General features: G+C 37.2%; 1 protein-coding gene across 4 annotated transcripts in view; it reads left to right on the top strand.

The window, feature by feature from the left end:
- The window catches only part of ATP8A1 (ATPase phospholipid transporting 8A1), a 267,599-nt gene that overhangs the window by 33,375 nt on the left and 214,670 nt on the right, over window positions 1–19,554 (top strand). For 2 of the 4 annotated variants that reach the window (XM_030921962.1, XM_010363768.2), the window contains exons 2-5: window positions 4,035–4,149; window positions 5,413–5,512; window positions 6,487–6,585; window positions 15,064–15,109. In XM_030921962.1, coding sequence (XP_030777822.1) covers window positions 4,035–4,149; window positions 5,413–5,512; window positions 6,487–6,585; window positions 15,064–15,109 — 360 coding nt within the window. Of the gene's footprint in view, window positions 1–4,034; window positions 4,150–5,412; window positions 5,513–6,486; window positions 6,586–15,063; window positions 15,110–16,114; window positions 16,215–19,554 lie in introns of those variants that run through there. The other 2 variants (XM_030921978.1, XM_030921972.1) reach the window with 2 other exon arrangements.

Genomic DNA, 19,554 nt, shown 5'->3' with positions numbered 1-19,554 from the left:
GGTAAAGAATTACCACCCCACAGTATTCTTCAACCTCTAACCCAGAAGCTGCCTGCCATTTTTATGGGGCTCAGCCTATGACTGTATCATTATCCACCCTGTTAACTCTTTAAGTGTAATAGACTTTTACAATATATATTACATTTATTGTAATACAAATTACATGTATTGTAATCTGTTACAATATTAGGTGTTTTAAGTACATTGCATATGTATTCCTTCATTTACTATCAACTATTCCAGGAGATGAACATATAATATTTCTCTTTGAAAGATGAGGAAACTGAAGCCTAGTGAAAGTAAGTAACTACCTAAAGTCATGTTTTATTCTTGGCTTTGCCATTTACCAAATACTGTTCATTCGACTATACTTAATACGGGGTTTGAACCCATTACATGGTGGGCTTCAGAGTTCAGTCTGAACCTAGAGAAGATGGGTGGGTCACTGAGTGGATCTCAGAAGCAGTCAGTCGGATGTCTTGCAGTCCATTTCCATTAAATATGCGAGTATCATATGTGCTCTGTGCAAGATTGTGCTAGGAAAAGCTAAGAGAGATATCAAAGAGCATGAGTAAGATGCGTTTCTTTCTCTCAGTATATTTCACCTTTAGCATGACTTACGGACAAAGAAGGCTTCTGAAGGCCTGCCCTATGGGGAAGACTCAGTGAGAAGTGTTACTAGATCCAGAACGGCACTCCCCTTCCTCCTGCTTTCTGTGAGGGGATGATATAAAAGCATCACAGTTTTTAGTAGTCCTTAGGAGTTCAGACAGGTGGATTAAAAGCTACTAGTAAATTTTAATGACTTATGTGAACGAACCCTCCAAATTATTAAACAAATCGCAAGGGACATGGGTTCCTTCCTTAAAACGAAGAATAGAACCGTGTATAGGAAGGAATGCTATCCTAGTTTGACCCTCTTTGGGGCAGGGTGGTAAAGGATTCTCCTATTTTGATTGCCTTTGTCACCACTCTAATAGCTTAGCTTAGGCATTGCCCAGGTGTGCACATGTAGCTCTTTATGTGGTTATTATAGCTGATGAAGGTGGTGATATGCAAAGGAAATAAAAAAAAAAGAAATCATAAAATAGAATTATCTGGTGCATATTGAATAACTGTCAATTTTGAATGTAGCGAATGTGTTTTCACCTCTAACCCAGAACTGTGAGATCAAAATTGCTACTTACCTTCCTCAAAGTGTTGGTTCATTAATCAAATAGAAGAGCCTGTTTCTCTTCTACATGGAAAGAGTCTGGACTGACAGGTTACTTATGTTAAGTCCAGACCTAACTTGCCCATTTCTGCAATGTAAGATGATTTCATTGAAGAGTTTAATTATAGTAGTTGCAAACTCTCACTTCCAAATTAGCAAAAATGCTAGTCTTTTTCCCAGGTACCTTCATCAGAATATTCCTGAGGATCTCTGAGGTCAAGTGTGTTCACTGAGCTATTTCTGAGAACCTCTGAGATTGCTGTGCCTGTTTACTGCTAGCTTGCTGTCACCTGCTAGGAGTAAACATAGAATTGGATACATCGTAGAAGGTGATACCTGCAACCTCTGACCTTCAGAGTGGGCTTCAGGTGCCTGTTGGCTCTCCAATTCACTGCTGAGGAGACAGAGGAGAGGTGACTACCAGCTTACTGGCTGAGAGTCTCACTCCCTGCTTTCAGTGCAGATCTCCCTTCCTCAGTATCACACCTGCTCAGGGCACACCAGAGCCAAGCATTCTGCAGACATTCAGCTTCATGTACAATATCTTACCAAAGCTTTTCTGTAGTGCCTGGGTAAAGAAAGCCTATGTTATCTGTGACAGCCTGTGCTCAGAGCCATCCAGTCTCTTCGATGGTCCTACCCCTGGCAACAGGTTACAGTTTAGATTTTTCCCCTCATTTTGGTGAGTTTTCTCTTTAAAGATCCCTTATTATCTGATGTAGGTTGGGCCCCTACTAAATCCATTAGGATAGTTTTAATTACTCTGATTCCCACTAAGGGATGGGGTTAATTCCAATCCCTTTAGTTCAAGGAAAATCCTTTGCCCCACAGAAATTCTTGAATACAAATTAATATCTGAGGGAGAAATGCAGTATCCAACTGCTTTCAGTGCATAGCAGTATCCAGTGCTCTCCCAGCAGCATTTGAGACCCCAATGTAGGTATGTCTAGAGGGAGTGACACCCAGCTCCTCAGCTAAGGACATCCCAGGGCCAGGCCCTCAAAAGTCCCATTGCATAAATACAACACTCAAAAGTCCAGTATATAAAGTAAATACAACACAACCTGAGAGCATCAGCTCAGAGTGGAGTGGAGAGCTGGTTTTTGAGGCGCGCTCTCTCTCATCCAGAGACTGGGAACAGCACACTCTGGTCTTCATGCTACCAGGAAGGAAGACCTAATAAAGGACTCAATTTTTTTAAAGATTGATCTCCCTCTATTTGATAATCCATGTGTGAAATTTCAGTTATACAAAACTGGAGGGTAACGTGTGTGTTTAGAACATGGTGTAGGGAAACACTGTGAGCAAAGCTGTCGACTGGGTCTGAAACCCTAAAATGGGTGTGACAGTACCTACCAGAGCATGTGACCTCCAGAGTGATAAGGATATAATGTGCCTCTCACCCTGCGCCCCTGCTACTTGGAAAGCTTTCAGTGGCTGGCTGCCAAGCAGAGCGCAGGGTCCTCGGGGACCTGGCCTGTGTGCTTCCTCAGCGTGGTTTCTAGTCGGCCGTCTGTCTGTGCTCCAGCAGCACTGCCCTGTTGGCTCTCCCCTGCACACATGACACTGTTTCTCACACCCCAGTCCCTGTGCTCATGCTTCTCACCTTTGTAGAACACCTCAGTGATTTTCTGGTTTCAAACTGTAACAAACCCCACAGGCCAGCTTTTCATGTAGTTTGTTACCAGCACTTGGCCAACAGTTGTTTTTTTAATCAGTGGGTGGAGCAGCTTTTCTTGCCCTCAAAAAACAGTTAACCACTCCTTTTTCATTGGGTATATGTATTTGGCAGACATTGGGTACCTGCTGTTTGTTGGCACTGGTGTTGGAAAGATGAATAACACACCTTCTGTGGCCCTAGGGAGTTCCCATTCTGGTAGGGGGAACCTGACTCAGACAGCAACAAAACCTGCTGGTAAGTGTTTTGCTGAAGAGTGGGGAGGTTCAGAGGGTTGTGGAAACACAAAGACGTTTCCCTAACTTGAACGTCATAGAACACTTCAGAAGAAACCACATGTCAGCAGGTCTTATAGGAGGAGTTGGCGTTGGCTAGGCAGCAGAGAGAAGAAAAATGGGTTTTGGAGATACAGTACTGTTGTCACCCCTTTGATTTTCACTAGAAGGTACAAAAAGCTGTTTAAAATACTATCTGTTCATATACTGTTCTAGAACTTGTGTGTATTTTTTGAAGTGTCAGCATTGCAACAAAGTACGTGGTTGAATCTGGCATATTGTTTCAATGATTATGAGATGACTTGAAGTGCTCTTGAGAAATTTAAAATTCATTTGCGAACATGAATTCTAACTGGAGAAACAAATAGGTGATGATAGTGAGTTGGATCACTGTTGCAGTTCCCTATTTAAACCTTACTATTTATCTTGTCTTCTGTCTTCATCTGGGAAAAAACCCAGAAAAGTATTAAATGCGTATGCCTGTATTTTTGACTATATTTTAAATTACCTTTATCTTGTTAGTTTAACTAAAACTGTAATTTAAACCAGTTTAAAAATAATTTTTACTTCTGGGCATCTTTTTATATAATGGAAGGAAATAAGTTGAACACTTATGGGGGAAAGGTAAAGTTGATGTTATGTCTTGTTTTTGATATGGCTCAGTTTTTACATGACTATTAAATGCTGCCCTTTAAATCTAGTAGAAATGTTAAATGTGAGGATGTTACTTTTTATTATAAAAGAAACAGCAGTAAGGGGAAGCATGTAGCTTTTAACAGATTTCATATTCTAGACTAGTTATGAAATGTGTTTTTGGTCTGGACAATAAAACATTTCTTGTCCAATAAGAAGATGATCTCTTTCTAAGGTTATGAGAAGACAGATGATGTTTCAGAGAAGACCTCACTGGCTGACCAGGAGGAAGTGAGGACTATTTTCATCAACCAGCCCCAGCTGACAAAATTCTGCAATAACCATGTCAGGTAGGAACTTCCAAAGAATGCCATGAGACCAGCCAGCAGAGCAGAGCTGGTTAGGTCAAAATGAAAATGCTTGCAAAGAAATTTCAGTGCAGTCAGTTAATATTTGAGAGCTCCCTGGTGGCAGTGTGAATAGGCTGTTTCTCCATCTTCTATCCAATAGAGAAATATTAATAAGAATCTGGAAATAGCAAGGAGCAGAAAGAATAAGCACCTATCCTCTTCCAGTTCTACATAGATGGTCTGAATAATGGAAGCTGCTTATGTGTAAATGCCTGTGTCCTAAACCTGTTAATAGAGCGATGCATTACTGGTTTTGGATAACAAGTTTTAACATTTTAGAAGAGGTCTTTGCAATTCTGCACCAAGAATTCCTTCTGGTTATATAGTCTTTAAATATTGGTTTTTAATAGTTGTGAAGTTTAGTATGGTGGGGAGGAACGGAGGGCTGTGCGAATTACTTCACTGCACTGTTGTGTTTTTATTCCAACAATAGTGTAAAAAGTATCTGTAAGCCCTGGCCACTTAAGCGGCTTCTGGGACCACATAAACACCTTCAGTGCCAGCAAAGTGTTTCCCCAGTGGCAGAGTTACTAGATTTGAGAAGTGCTCACTTAATATGTACAACTTCAAATTCTAGAGGAACACCTCTCAATTTGGGTAGTGTGGCATGTGTCTGCTTTAATCTCCTTTCTATTTGATAAACAAGAGGAAGATCTGGATGTTTCTAAGAGCTAAGTGGTGATATCTTACTGATGTGGGCATATCTGGTGTGTTTAATGTGGATTTCCAGCCAAGTTCCTGGAGTGGCAGTGAAGAAAATTAAAGCAGAACCCCAGAAATCTCCCTGAAATTATCCAGGAAAGGCATCTCTGTTTACAGTCAATTTGCTGATTTTGGGGGATTTTTTTTGCAAGATTTTGTTTTCTAGTCACATGTTGTACTCTGTCTTATGGAGGACTGGAGCCCTTTAACTCCAAAGTTGCTCTTCTTTGTAAGCTACTTCTAGTAATGTTAAGCAGGATAACTGGCCAAAGAGGACAAAAGATTATGCAAAAAATAAAACCTGTGGTATTCACTGTTTACTATTTATTTAACCTTTTCACTCTCTTTCATTTAGGTTAATAACCCTTTGCAATATTCTCCCAGTTTGAAACAGCGGCAAATGTTCCTTATCTAACTTTTTATATGGTAGTAACAGAACTTTGTAAGTATGGGTGCTAATTATGGAGAAGTTTTATACTGCTTTTCATTTTTGTTTTCTAGCACTGCAAAATACAACATAATCACATTCCTTCCAAGATTTCTCTACTCTCAGTTCAGAAGAGCTGCTAATTCGTTTTTTCTCTTTATTGCACTGCTTCAGGTAAAGTCATATCATAAAACCTTGTCAAATGTTCAGGTACTAATAAATGTTAAGCCCGTGACCAATCCCCTGAGGTTTATCTAAATGCCGAGAGATAAGCTGGTTTTGGTGGACATTTCTGGCTCCTGCTGCAAGCAGTGCTGGAATTCACTACCTTTTCCAGCTTTTTGCTTCATTTTTATCAGCTTATTTTGGATGTTCTATAAATTTGATGTGGCTTCAAGGACTGTTCATTTTGGGTGGTAAAGGGGATGGTACGTTTTCTTAAAATATTAATTTTCGTAGTAAAACTGTCAACTCTGAACCTTAGAATGCAAGAATTTAAATCTTGTGCTTCTCTTTGTATGTAAATTAGTTGTAGTCAGAAAAAGTTCTAGTTTATTAAAAGTAGCTTATTTAACATATGCTTAAATTTGAAAAAATATTTTCATTGACCTTGAAAATAAAGAATTTTTAAAACACCACAAAACACAAGGAAAAAAATTTAAAACTTACTAGTCTACCACCAGAGACAACTACTCTTAAATTGTGGGTATATATCCTTCTGGTCTTTCTTTTTTCCTTCCAACCATTGTTTATTGATTTAGTTTACAAAAAGGGGATCATAGAATACCTATTGTTTTGTAACCTGCCGTATTCATATAACAATGTGTGGATATTTTCCCAGTTATTCATTGTGTTTCTAAAATGTCATTTTAATAGTTATATTTTAGTGGATAGATATACTGTAACTTATGTAACCAATTTTCCAATGGAGGTGGTGGTCCTGTATACAACTGCTTACCATGAAACTAATTAACATGCTTTTCCAGTACTTATTAGATACGAACAAATTACCTCACCCAGCATTAGTCCGCCAAGATACTAAAATCAGTGAGGCATATTTTAGAAGGCACTAAGACTGTTTTCTTGAATCTATTATAAATTTTCTAGTTCTCATTGGATTTCTCTTATTTTTTTTTTTTTCCAAATAGCAAATACCTGATGTGTCACCAACAGGTCGTTACACAACACTGGTTCCTCTCTTATTTATTTTAGCTGTGGCAGCTATCAAAGAGATAATAGAAGATATTGTAAGTATTCTATTTTTTTCATAAATATATATGACTTTGTTATTTATATATGTTTTAAATGCTAGTTTTTCCTTAAATTATTTAATTCTTGGCATGGGCTGTTTAAAATATCCATTCAACTTCAAATGTCTAGAATATGTTCCTACCCCTGAAGTTAATTTTTGTTTTCTATAATACTGCTAAATGTTTGTTACAGTGTTCTATTGCATTTATAGTCTAGAATATGTTCCTACCCCTGAAGTTAATTTTTGTTTTCTATAATATTGCTAAATGTTTGTTACAGTGTTCTATTGCATTTATAGTTTAGCAAATAAAAGAAATTAATTTACTATAATAATTGACTTGAGGAGAAAAGTACATTTGAACATTATTTTCAATTAAATGAAAAAACCTCCAAATTAAGTGATTTTTTTGATATTTTCTATTTTTTAATTTAAATAATTTTAATAAATTTCACTTTATTAAATGCCTTTGATTCCTTCTCACTTTAGTAGTTCTAAGCTTCTTTTTCCTTTATCTCATTTTTTAAAAGAAAGTAACCAAATTTGCTGTTTTTATTCTGTAGTAATAAGAGAAAGGAGAAGTCACTTTCTCCTTTATAAAACTAACTCTCCCAGATAAATTCAGGCCTTTTTTCTGTTTTATCTGTTTTAACTGTCTTACTTGAGGAGACCAATGTTTTGTTTTGGTTTGATTTTTTCCTATTCTTTTAAAATACTTCATATATATATACACACCTATATATATATATAGAGAGAGAGACTTTTAAGTTCAGGGATACATGTGCAGGGTTGTTACATGGGTAAATGTGTGTCATGGGGTTTTATTGTACTGATTATTTCATCACCCAGGCATTCAGCTGAGTATCTATTAGTTACTTTTAGTTATTTTTCCTGATCCTCTCCCTCCTGCCACCTTCCACCCTCCAGTGGGCCTCAGTGTGTGGTGTTCACCTCTGTGTCCATGTGTTCTCGTCATTTACTCCCACTTACAAGTGAGAACACACGGTATTTGGTTTTCTGTTCCTGTGTTAGTTTGCTAAGGATAATGGCCTCCATCCAGCTCCATTCATATCCCTGCAAAGGACATGATCTCGTTCTTTTTTATGGCTGCATAGTATTCTATGGTGTATATGTACCACATTTTCCTATCCAGTCTGTCATTGATGGGCATTTAGGTTGATTCATGTCTTTGCTTTTGTGAATAGGGCTGAAATGAACATACACATTCATGTGTCTTTATAATAGAATGGTTTATATTCCTTTGGGTTTGTACCCAGTAATAGGATTGCTGGGTCAAATGGTATTTCTGTCTTTAGGTCTTTGAGGAATCACCACACTGTCTTCCACAATGACTGAACTAATTTTCACTCTCATCAACTGTGTATAAATGTTCCTTTTTCTCCACAACCTTGCCAGCATCTGTTATTTTTTGACTTTTTAATAAATGCCATTCTGACTGGTATGAGATGGCATCTCATTGTGGTTTTGATTTGCATTCCTCTAATAATCAGTGATGTCGAGCTTTTTTTGTGTTTGTTGGTCACATGTATGTCTTCTTTTGAGAAGTGTCCGTTCATGTCCTTTGCCTGCTTTTTTTTTTTTCTTTTTTCTTTTTTTTTTTTTTGAGACAGAGTTTCGCTCTTATTGCCCAAGCTGGAGTGCAACGGTGCAATCTGGGCTCACTGCACCCTCCACCTCCCAGGTTCAAGTGACTCTCCTGCCTCAGCCTCCCAAGTGGCTGGAATTACAGGCATGCACCACCACCACACCCAGCTAATTTTGTGTTTTTAGTACTGACAGGGTTTCTTCATGTTGGTCAGGCTGGTCTCGAACTCCCGATCTCAGGCAATCCACCCGCCTCAGCCTCCTAAAGTGCTGGGATTATAGGTGTGAGCCACTGCACCCGGCCCTTTTCCTACTTTTTAATGGGTTGTTTTCTTCTTGTAAATTTAAGTTCCTTATAGATGCCAGATATTAGACCTTTGTCAGATGCATAGTTTGCAAGTGTTTTCCCCCATTCTGTAAGTTGTCTGTTTACTCTGTTGTGTTTCTTTTTTCTTTTTTTTTTTGCTGTGCAAGAGTTCTTTAATCAGATCCAATGTGCCAATTTTTGCTTTTGTTGCAATTGCTTCTGGCATCTTTGTCGTGAAATCTTTGCCCATGCCTATGTCCTGAGTGGTAGTACCTAGGTTTTCTTCTGGGGTTTTTATAGTTTGGGGTTTTATATTTAAGTCTTTTTTTGTTTGTTTGTTTTTTGTTTTGTTTTTGAGCTGCATTCTGAGTAGCTGGGATTACAGGTTCCCACCACCATTCACAGCTTTTTTTTTTTTTTTTTTTTGTATTTTTAGTAGAGACAGGGTTTTGACATGTTGACCAAGCTGGTCTTGAAGTTCTGACCTCAGGTGATCCACCCACCTTGGCCTCCCAAAATGCTGAGATTACAGGCATGAGCCACCATGACCAGCCTTCATTTAAGTCTTTAATCCATCTTGAGATGAGTTTTGTATATGGTGTAAGGAAAGGGCCTAGTTTCAGTCTTCTACATATGGCTAACCAGTTCTTCCAGCATCATTTATCAAATAGGGACTCCTTTCCCCATTGCTTGTTTTTGTCAGCTTTGTCAACAATCAGGTGGTTGTAGGTATGCAGTCTTATTTCTGGGTTCTCTGTTCTGTTCCATTGATCCATGTGTGTTCTTCTATTAGTACCATGCTGTTTTGGTTAATATAGCCCTGTAATATAGTTTGAAGTTGGGTAGCATGATTGATACCTCCAGCTTTGTTCTTTTTGCTTAGAATTGCCTTGGCTATTTGGGCTCTCTTTTTGGTTCCATATGAATTTTTAAATAGTTAAATTTTAAACTATTTAAATGGGAATAGCATTGAATCTGTAAATTGCTTTGAGCTGTATGGCTATTTTTACAATATTGATTCTTCTATCCAGGAGCATGGAATGTTTTTTGTTTTGTCATCTCTGACTTCATTGAGCAGTGGTTTGTAGTTTTCCTTGTAGAGATCTTTCACCTCCCTAGTTAGCTGTATTCCTGGGTATTTTATTCTAAAATAGTTATTTGCCAGTCTGAGATGACAATCTGTTAAGCCTTAGGAAAGTAAGATGGTAAAGCAAGGAGATGCTGAGAAATTGTTTAGAATGCTCCAGTTTAAAGTTATACAAACATTAACATTTTTTCTATAGAGGATCAAATTGGGATCTTATTAAGACGGCATGTGCCATATTAGGAATGGATCAATTGAAGATTTAGATCATCAGTTTCAAAAGCATCCAAGTATTTAAGAGTACAAACAGGTGTTGTACTTGTGTGTGCATGTGTGTGAAACAGCATAGTCCCCTTGATTGGAAATGACACACTTGATGGAGACACTAGCTGAGAAGCGTAAGAGATTCCTACCTGTATTGCTCCACACTGACTTGCCAACTTTTAAATTGTGATAGGACTTGGCAGTCCATGGGGATTGGTCTTTACTACACTTTTGTCACTTTCTTTGCCTTATGGACTTCCCTTTTCTTTGTTTAGCCTAATTTTCGTTGAGTAACTTTAGTTTTCTAGGCATCCTGCTAGTGTTTTGCAAATGTTTTTCTCATTTAACTTTTTCAGTAACTTTGAAAGCTGGATGTTAACCCAGTTTAAAGGTAAGGAAGCTGAGGCTTAGAGAGGTCACGTAACTTGTCCAAGAAAGTGATAGAATCAGAATTCCGTCCTATCCAGTGCTCTTGGCTCTGCATGATTGTGAAGAGTCACCAACAGTAATATTAACAACATTTATTGTGCTTCTAGGTTGTACTTACTCTATGTCCTTTACATTTACTGAATCTTATAACAACCCTTGAAGATGTTATTGATCTCATCCCTATTTTACAGATAAGAGGAGGCAGAAGGGGTACGGTAACTTGTCCAATGTCACAACTGGGGCTGTCAGGATTCAAAAAAGGCATTTTGGCTCCAGACTCCTGACATATAATCACTACTCAAAACTGCCTTCCTGTCTGTTTTGTTTTGTTTTGTTCCCTGGCAAAGCTATAATCTCTCTAGCTATGGTTTCTAGTACTCCATCTTTGAAAGTACATGGCAAATAAAATTGTATTCAAGAAGTTTTGTTTTTGTTTTTGTTTTTAACAGAACTCTTTTTGGCATAATATAATAATTGGGTACTATTAGAAAGCTGCTAATCGTGCAGTCCTAAAGAATGTAATAATAGTATTGGGATACAATAGTATCATATGGAGTAGTTTTCCAGTGAAATCACTGTTAGGAAATTGGCTAGAAATTGTAAGAGTAGCTTAACAAGAAGTTTGTGTAAAACTGTAAAGTGATAGAAAGTTTGAAAGAATACTCTCTAAAATGAGGGACAAATCAAATAACAATTTAGAGAGTTGGACAAAGAGCTATCTTTATCAGTGAGAATAATGAACACATTTATTCATTCGTCCATTCAGCAAGAACATTTGAAGAACTCTTGAACTACCAGGCATTCATTAGGATATGTATGAGGATGTGTTAAACTTTGCTGTGCTGGTAATCATGTCTCATATGTCAGTGGCTTAATACATTAAGTTTATTTTTCAGTTACTGAAAGACACATGATGGAGGGCATCAGGGAATAACTTGAATCAAGATTCTGCTTTGTGGAATATTGGTGGTTATTGTAGCAAGGGTGGGGAGAGAGGATGGAATCTCACTTCTTCTATGTTTTGGCCCAGAAAGGGAGCACACATCTCTTTATAGCTCAGTATTAGAACTAGTGACATGACAAAGAGAAGGTGTTATCTCAGGGTCCATGGAAGTGGAGAGCTGGATATTGGTGAAGACTGGTCATGGCTGCCACTAATACATCAGTGAATAAAGTAGTGATTGCAATCTAGTAAACTTTCCTACATTCTATTAGATAATGTTTTTAAATCTATATATAGAGATTTAAAATTTAAAAGATAGATAGATAGATAGATAGATAGATAGATAGATAGATAGATAGAAAGAAATATAATAAGAATTGCCTACAGGGAAGATACTGAAGATTTATCCACTCCAGTTCATTTTAACTCTTGATGCTTTAGACAACATAGTATCATTTTCTATTTTTATGTGTTAATAGCAATACACATACTTGAAAATACTCTAAAATTGATGGAGAACTCTTTCCTAAAAAGCTGTATTATCCTAAATGCTAGTTCCTATGATAAAGATCAAATTTGTTAAATTGATATTTACCACTAAAAATGTTCCCTCTTTGCTATAAACTTGTTAATTTAAGTACTAGTACACTCCATTCGTTATAAAACAGTTATTCAAAGTCTACAGTGTGTAAGAACCAAATACTGAGACTATGTTAGTGAGTAAAAGTAGCCGTGATGGAGCTTGTATCCAGTAGAAGAGATCGACATTAATCAAGTAATCACACTGGTGAGAATTGCTTAAACCCTGGAGGCAGAGATTGCAATGATCCAAGATCCCACCACTGCACTCCAGCCTGGGCGACAGAGCAAGACTCCATCTTAAAAAAAAAAAAAAATCATACTAGATTATTAATGAGAATTAAATGATGCACGTGAAGTCCTTAGAATAGTGCCTGGTATATAGTCAGTGATGAACAGATGTTAACTGTATTATTATCTAGAGATCCTTTTGGCTAAACAGTGGAAAATGGATTACAAGGAAAACAGCATTTGTGCGGACAAGAATTCTCCAGTTGTTAGTGTAAAAAATATATATAAGATATATTAGACTCAGCATGTATGGTAGACATGGTGAAAAGAAAGAAAATGAATTTACTACATTTTTAAGTATAAAACTGACAAGACTTAACCACTCTCTAACATGCTACATACCCTATTCTATCCACAACCACTGGAATGTAAGCTTCATGCAAGGAAGGGGTTTTGTCTCGGCAGCAGTAACAGGGCCTGGCACATAGTCAGTGTTTAGTAGATATTTATTGAGTGAAAGAATGGCTTGGATAGGAATGAGAGGAAAATGAAGGTATAAGAATGAAGTTCCTGGTTTGAGTAAATGAATGGCATGTGTTGCCATGTCTGAGCCAAGTACCAGGTCTTAGAGATTAAGGTCACAGGTTGCCTTGTGGACAGTTTGAGATGCCTTTGAGATTGCCAGAGAGATGTTAAAGAGATATATATCGTGGAGCTCAGATGAGAGTTTTGACTGCTATGTATTTATTTACTGGTTATAATTGAAACTGCAGGTATGAAAGAGTTGTAAGAAGAGAATGTGGAGTGAGAAGCAAGGAGGGCCAGGGAGTAAGCCTTGAGCAATACCATTGCTGAATAGCAAGTAGGAAAAGGAGACAAGAAGGGGTCAAGGTGCAGATTGTAAACCTGGCAATGATGTAATAAGAAATACCTAGGGAGGGAAGAGTTTCCAGAAGGAAGGAGTGGTCAGCATTGTATACTGTGTATTCTGAAGTTCATAATACTGTTTATACAATACAGTTTATTGGTGTGCTGTCAATCTAATACTGATGATATCAAATAATTCATTAGCCTTCAGTCATAGTAAATGAATTCTGATTATGACATAGTTGAGGTATTTGAACTCAGAGAATAGCTTAATTTTTTATGAATTATTAGTTTTAGAAGGAATAATCTCATCAAGACACAAGTTAGATGCTTTCTTCTTGTAGTCTTGGGATTAAAATCTGCCTATTGAGGTAGATCCTTAGTATATTGAACACACTTGTTTCATGACAAGTAACCTAATTTATTCTGTGATGGGAAGACAGAGGAAAGAGATGCTCTTGTGCAAGAATTCTCTGTAGATGGAAAGTGATGTTTAAGATCGCCTTGGGTTTCACTAAGATTAAATTTCCTCTTTGAAGTGCAATGTTTCATTAATTAGCTTTTATTTGTCTCCTTTAGTTGGAAATCTAACCATTGTCTCATATTTTGGAAACATCTGTGCCTCTTTTAAATATCTAAATTTACCTTGGACTGTTATTTTTGATCAAAATTTATTTTGAATCACTTTCTAATTTTCTTATAATCTCTACTAACAAGCAAAAAGAGTATTTTCAAAGTTCTATAACTAGAAAATCTCTACTGGTGCTACATATTTAACAGAACTTTAAACATTTAAGAATCTTTTTTGGCAAACTGTGCTTGCTTTTGGAAGCAATAATATGCCTATTAAAAGTCTACATTAATACACTTTTATTAGTGAGTATTTTATACTGAAAAGGAGTTCTAATTGTGTTCCTGCGTGTCTATGTGGGAAGAATCACTCTCAATAATTCTTTCGCAGAGGCATTTTGAATGTTTTGTTTGTATTTTGTGCAGTTCAGTAGCTGATTGTTTCCACGAACTGGGTGTACACTGCCAGCTCTTATCTGTTCCTCTTGGGTGTTGTCATATCCTGGAGGAGTGCTAATCCACACCTCTAGATTTTTCTCTTGCAGTGTTTTCATATGTGCACAGTGATTCTGAAGACTGTATTTTTTCTCAAATGGAGAAATTAGGAATTCATTTGTTTTACATTTGTTCCAACCCATATTATAGTCAGGTATGCACAACTAAATTCAACTTCAGGCTTTACATGACAGGATCTTTGAGCAAACATAGTTACACTAAGCACTCTTCTGCAGTGTTAACAGAGTTTGATGAGTTATACTCGATGCTGTAAGTTTAGATGAAAACCTCTAGGTGAACCGGAGAGAAAATAAGCTTCCCTGGCCACTCAGATTCTCACCTTTCCTCTGACCTTCTGTTTCTTTTTCTTACCCACTGCTGTAAAACCTTGGCTTATGCAACTCTTCAAACTTACCTAGACTTAGACTAACTCACTTGCTTATTGTGTAATTTTGTAGGTGCTCTTGGGAGGAAGGAAAATATGATGAGATTATGTAATTCAACGGCTTTCAGTTGCAAGTAGTGAGAGGAGGAAATGCAGGAGAGCAGTGAACAGGAGTGTCTATATGTCAATGGTAGACGTCGTTGGTTCAAGTCATTGGCAAACATCAGCACATCATTAAATTATAGAGGATGTGCTCAGCTTAATTTGGTGATGAATTTCATAAGAAGCTGAAAATATTTCAATACCATTATTAAACGGTAGTTATTATAGATAATTCTCTCAGGCAATCTCCTTTTTAAAGTGAGTTATTAAAGCAAAATACTAAATCAACCTTTCATACTTTTCTAGGACATTAAAATTGTAATCCTACCTATGTGCTGAGGTAAGATCCTCGTGAGGACCACAAACTTGTGCTCTCAGAAGAGGGGCACTGTATGGAGATACTGGGAATTGTTCTTTCAGTTTTAAAATTCCTAGGTATCCTCTAATTCTTCCCATCACCATTCCCCCAGCAATGCATACTTTAACATTGACATGAATGAGAAAGGATAGAAACCTTGAGAAACATAAGCTAAATCTTTTTTGGTATGAGTGTTCTCTTGTTTTAGTAATCTCATTCACATTTTCATAGTTGTTCTTTTTGCTTTTAAACCTTAGAAACGACATAAAGCCGATAATGCAGTGAACAAGAAACAAACGCAAGGTAGGAATTTTACATTTTTTTTCTCATATTTGTCAAACCCACTTGTGGTATATACAAACACTTTAATTACATATAATTCAGTTGCAAATACTGTGCATCTCAAGTTTTTGTTTCGAGGTAGATTGATTTTTGCTTTGTGGCATTTGTTAGGATGACACTTAAACTCACTTTAGAGTGATTTATGGTGATAACACTTTTGAAAGCCAACATTTTAAATATATTTAAGTGTGTCATAGCAATATTCTCTCAAATATAGTCCATAAAAGTCTGCAGTTGTTTTGACAGTGTTTAATATTATAAAGTGTCTTTATTTTGCTTGTAATCTACAGATGTTATTCTAGAAAAGATGTATAGAAAATAAGCTGATGTGATGTCACTTGAGTGAAAAGCATTTTAGAAACACTCTGAGTTATACATGCAGATGACAGACACTCCAGAAATAAAACAAATACAACCAGGCCTGCTTCTTACAGTGCATGGCATTTTGGCACAGCTCTTTTTGGATGGGGCTCATTTTGATACAGCCAAAAGCAAAATGATCTTTAATACAAGCAAATGGGCTGTCATGTTCTAAGATTTTGTTTTTAAATGCCCAGGAATGTGAGAAACAGACATCTTAGCTCATCTCTGAATGAGTTTGCCCCATCTGAGAATCTCATCTCTGAAGTTCTTTGATGAGGTGAGGATCAGTGATGTCTGCCAACATTATCTGATATTTAGGAAGACTATTTTTATACTGCTAATATTTCTATGGAGTCCTGTCAAAATTCCCTGCTTCTTTTTCAACACCTCCCACAATAGGCATTATATGCCGATTTTTAATACACTTAAGGACGATATATTTACTAATTAACCTAATAAATTTGCAAAATATTTACTGCGATTATTTTATTATGGAACATACAAGAAAGTATAAGATGGGAACTTCAGCTTACAACTTATGAAGAGCTTATAACATATTTGTTGAACTAGGTCCGTGTAAAAACATGTAAAAGTGCAAAGAGATGATCTGTGTGGAAGATGAAGGATTTGGACTACATGATCTCAATTCTCTTCAGAGTTTTGTGGCAAATCGTGGTTTCTATGTCAAGTGCTATAAAAATTGGTAAGGAGAGAAAATTGTGGTGTATCATGAGCTAGACCTTGAATGTTAGGAGGACATTGGATGAACAGAGAGGAATGGAGAAGATATTCTTATGTGTGGGTTGAGTGGGAAAGGAGGAGGAGGGGTTTTTCTGGAAAATAAGAAGACTGTAGGACTGCTTTGCTAAATCATTATTAGACTGCCAGATGCAGAAAGGAGATTTGCATCAGAGAGAAACAAAATCATGATTTAAAAGGTAGGCTGAGGTTGAATTGTATAGGATCTTGAATGCTAAGCCAAGGGGATTTCAACATTTCTTGTGGTTACTGAGTCACTGTTGAAGGTTTATGAGCCAAAATGAGACAGGCCGAGCATGTGGGTTAAAGATGTGAGGCAGAATGAACTGGAGTAAGGGACTGTTAGAAGCCTGGGACAGAGCTACTCCAGGAGTTTAGTTGTGAAGGGACAAACAGGAATTGAAAGGGAAAAATTCCAGATGTTTCAAGCCTGGTATTTTTGGCAATATGCAGTTTTTGCTTTTGTTGCCATATTGCTCAGAAAATTTAGTAACAGCTTTTGAAACAGAAGTACATAAATGCTTTTCCAACGCATAATGTATCTTGTAGCAGAGGGCTTCTATGTTCAGTGACTGGCAGTTACTGATTTTCAAGCCTTGGCTCAAGAAGTCAGCATAGTACAGTGGAGGTGTGGTCATCATAGCTATGATGATTTTGGGCTACCACACGGGTGCTCCACCCTTCTGGGTATTTGCCAACCTCCAAAAAAAAATTCCTTTTGTCTACCATTCAGATAAAATTGTATTTCTTGACTATCCATCTTGGTTCATGAGTCCCCTTCATTGATTAACAGGATTGGCCCTATGGCTAAATACAAGAATAGGCAAGTGAGAGGAAAAGCTTCTATAATAAATGTATATAACACGCAATTCAAAAATAAAATATTAGGACTTAGCTATAAAAGCCATTTTAGTCAATAGAATACACTCCGTATCTGTAGGTTTCTCATCCTAAGATTCAACCAATTGACGATCAAAAATAGAAAAAAATGAAAAACAAAAAAACCAACGAGGCCGGGCGCGCTGGGTCATGCCTGTAATCCCAGCACTTTGGGAGCAGAGGTGGGTGGATCACCAGAGGTCAGGGGTTCGAGACCAGCCTGGCCAACATGGCAAAACCCCATCTCTACTAAAAGTACAAAAATTAGCTGGGTGTAGTGGCAGGCACCTGTAATCCCAGCTACTTGGGAGGCTGAGGTAGGAGAATTGCTTGAACCTAGGAGGCGGAGGTTACAGTGAGCCGAGACTGTGCGCCCGCACTCCAGCCTAGGTGAGAGAGAGAGACTCGATCTTAAAAAACAAACAAACAAACAAAAACTGCAATGATAAAAAAATACAAATTTAAAAATATAGTATAACAACTATTTACATAGCTATTTACATATTTACTATTTATGTTGTGTTAGGTTTTATAAGTAATCTAGAGATGATTTAAAGTATATGAAAAGATATGCATAGGTTATATGAAAAAATACTACACCAGTTTAATTAAGGGACTTGAGCATCCGTGGATTTTCGTATCTATGGGAGGTCCTGGAACTAATCCCTCATGGATATTGAAGGAGGACTGTACTTTCCTTCAGACTGTATTTTAAAGTCCTGTATCCAAGAAATTATGGCTTTTATGTTGGTAGTTGAATTTGTTTCCTAAGAGAATGGTATATTTTTGTTTTCCCCTTTGCTGCCTTTGAGTATTGGTCTTCTTGGTTTGGCAGTTGATAGGAGATAACAAAAATGTTCAAGTAGGATACTGTTTGCTGTCAGATAATTCAGATTGCTTAGCATGAAAGCCATCTGTTATTAGACCAGGATGAAATTCAATTTGCTTTTCTGAATTGAGGCAGAAGTGGGTGTATAGGAGCGGGGAGGGAGGAGTATTGGGAGGAGTATTTTTGACAGGTAATTAATTTTTGACGGACATCTAAAGCATCCAACTCAAATTTTCATTTTGTCAATGTTTATCAAGTCCACATAATGTGTAAGAGACATTTTTCCCTCAGTCAAATGTTAACCCTTTTATATTCACAGAGAAATGAATATTTTCTCTCCTTATGTGAGGCATCAGAGGGTAACACTCTCATTCCTTAGCAACTTCGGAAATATAAACTTGTCATTTTATTTCCAACATTTTCAACCATTTAACTGAAAACTGGTGCTTATTGGATGCCCTGTTTTCTCTGATAAATTAACTCAATCAGGGATTGAATTATGGAGCTGAGACCTAACTCAGAACCTCACGGTTGTTTTGGAAACAAGGTTTTGGAAACAAGGCTTGCCCCAGAGATATATAAGCTGGTTTGGTTGATCATTCAGTGACCCGACAAGTGTACAATTGTGTATTGTTTTCCAAGAACCTAGTTGCAGAGGGAGGACAGAGTAGATTGACGCTCAGAAGTCCAGGGATGTGAGTGAGTCTTGATGAGTTTTATGGTCCACTCTGCCCAGAGCATGGTGGCTGCTTCTCTTTGCTCCAGGATTTTTGTTGTGTGATGGTTTGTGCATACTAGATAGGAACACTACAGAATGAAGGTCCGATTCTTACTCAGCTTTGTGTTCCCAGTAGCTCCCAGACCAGGGGCCTGTCTTAGCAGGTACTCTCTATGTGCATGGTAAATGAACAAGTAAATGAACCACTCTCTGGATAAATACTTGAGTCTACATAATAAAGGAAGAAGAAAGACTGGAAATCAAAAGAGGCCTTCCTGAAAATTCATTATCTGGAGTGCAAATCAGATGAAAAGCAGTATTTTCATCACACTGTCCCAGACTTCCATAGTCACTGATAAAATAATATGGCAGAAGTTCTTGCCACTTTTTTATCTTCTCTGTCAAAGTCATTAGATTATTTAACCCTTGCTTCACCTTCTGTGAACACAATACTTTGTCTGCTGATCCCTTCCACTACTCAAAGCACTGCCCTGTTGAGAATGCCCTCATTTTCCTTGTATCTAACCTTACTTTCATTTCCTCTGATCTCTTCCCTCGATATTTGAACTCAGATTTTGGCACAGCCTCCTCCATGTGTCTACACACACGTGAGAGACCATCTCTCATTGTTTTCTCTGAGATGAGTTATTCTGCCAAATATATCTCTGCAGAAATTTATAAATTACAAATTTATCATTGTTACTCTAATATGTACATTGAAGCCAATCTCCATATGAATTTATTGTGGTGATTGAGCTAGTTTTTATTTTAACTGATAAAAATATGCTGTCATTTCTTATGAAACGCCATGATGGCGAGTTTGCCAATATTTCAAGTGGAATGACAGCTTCATCTAAA

The sequence above is a fragment of the Rhinopithecus roxellana genome, chromosome 2, assembly GCF_007565055.1.
Source record: "Rhinopithecus roxellana isolate Shanxi Qingling chromosome 2, ASM756505v1, whole genome shotgun sequence".
NCBI lineage: Eukaryota > Metazoa > Chordata > Mammalia > Primates > Cercopithecidae > Rhinopithecus > Rhinopithecus roxellana.
This window is presented reverse-complemented; position numbering and strand designations above follow the sequence as displayed.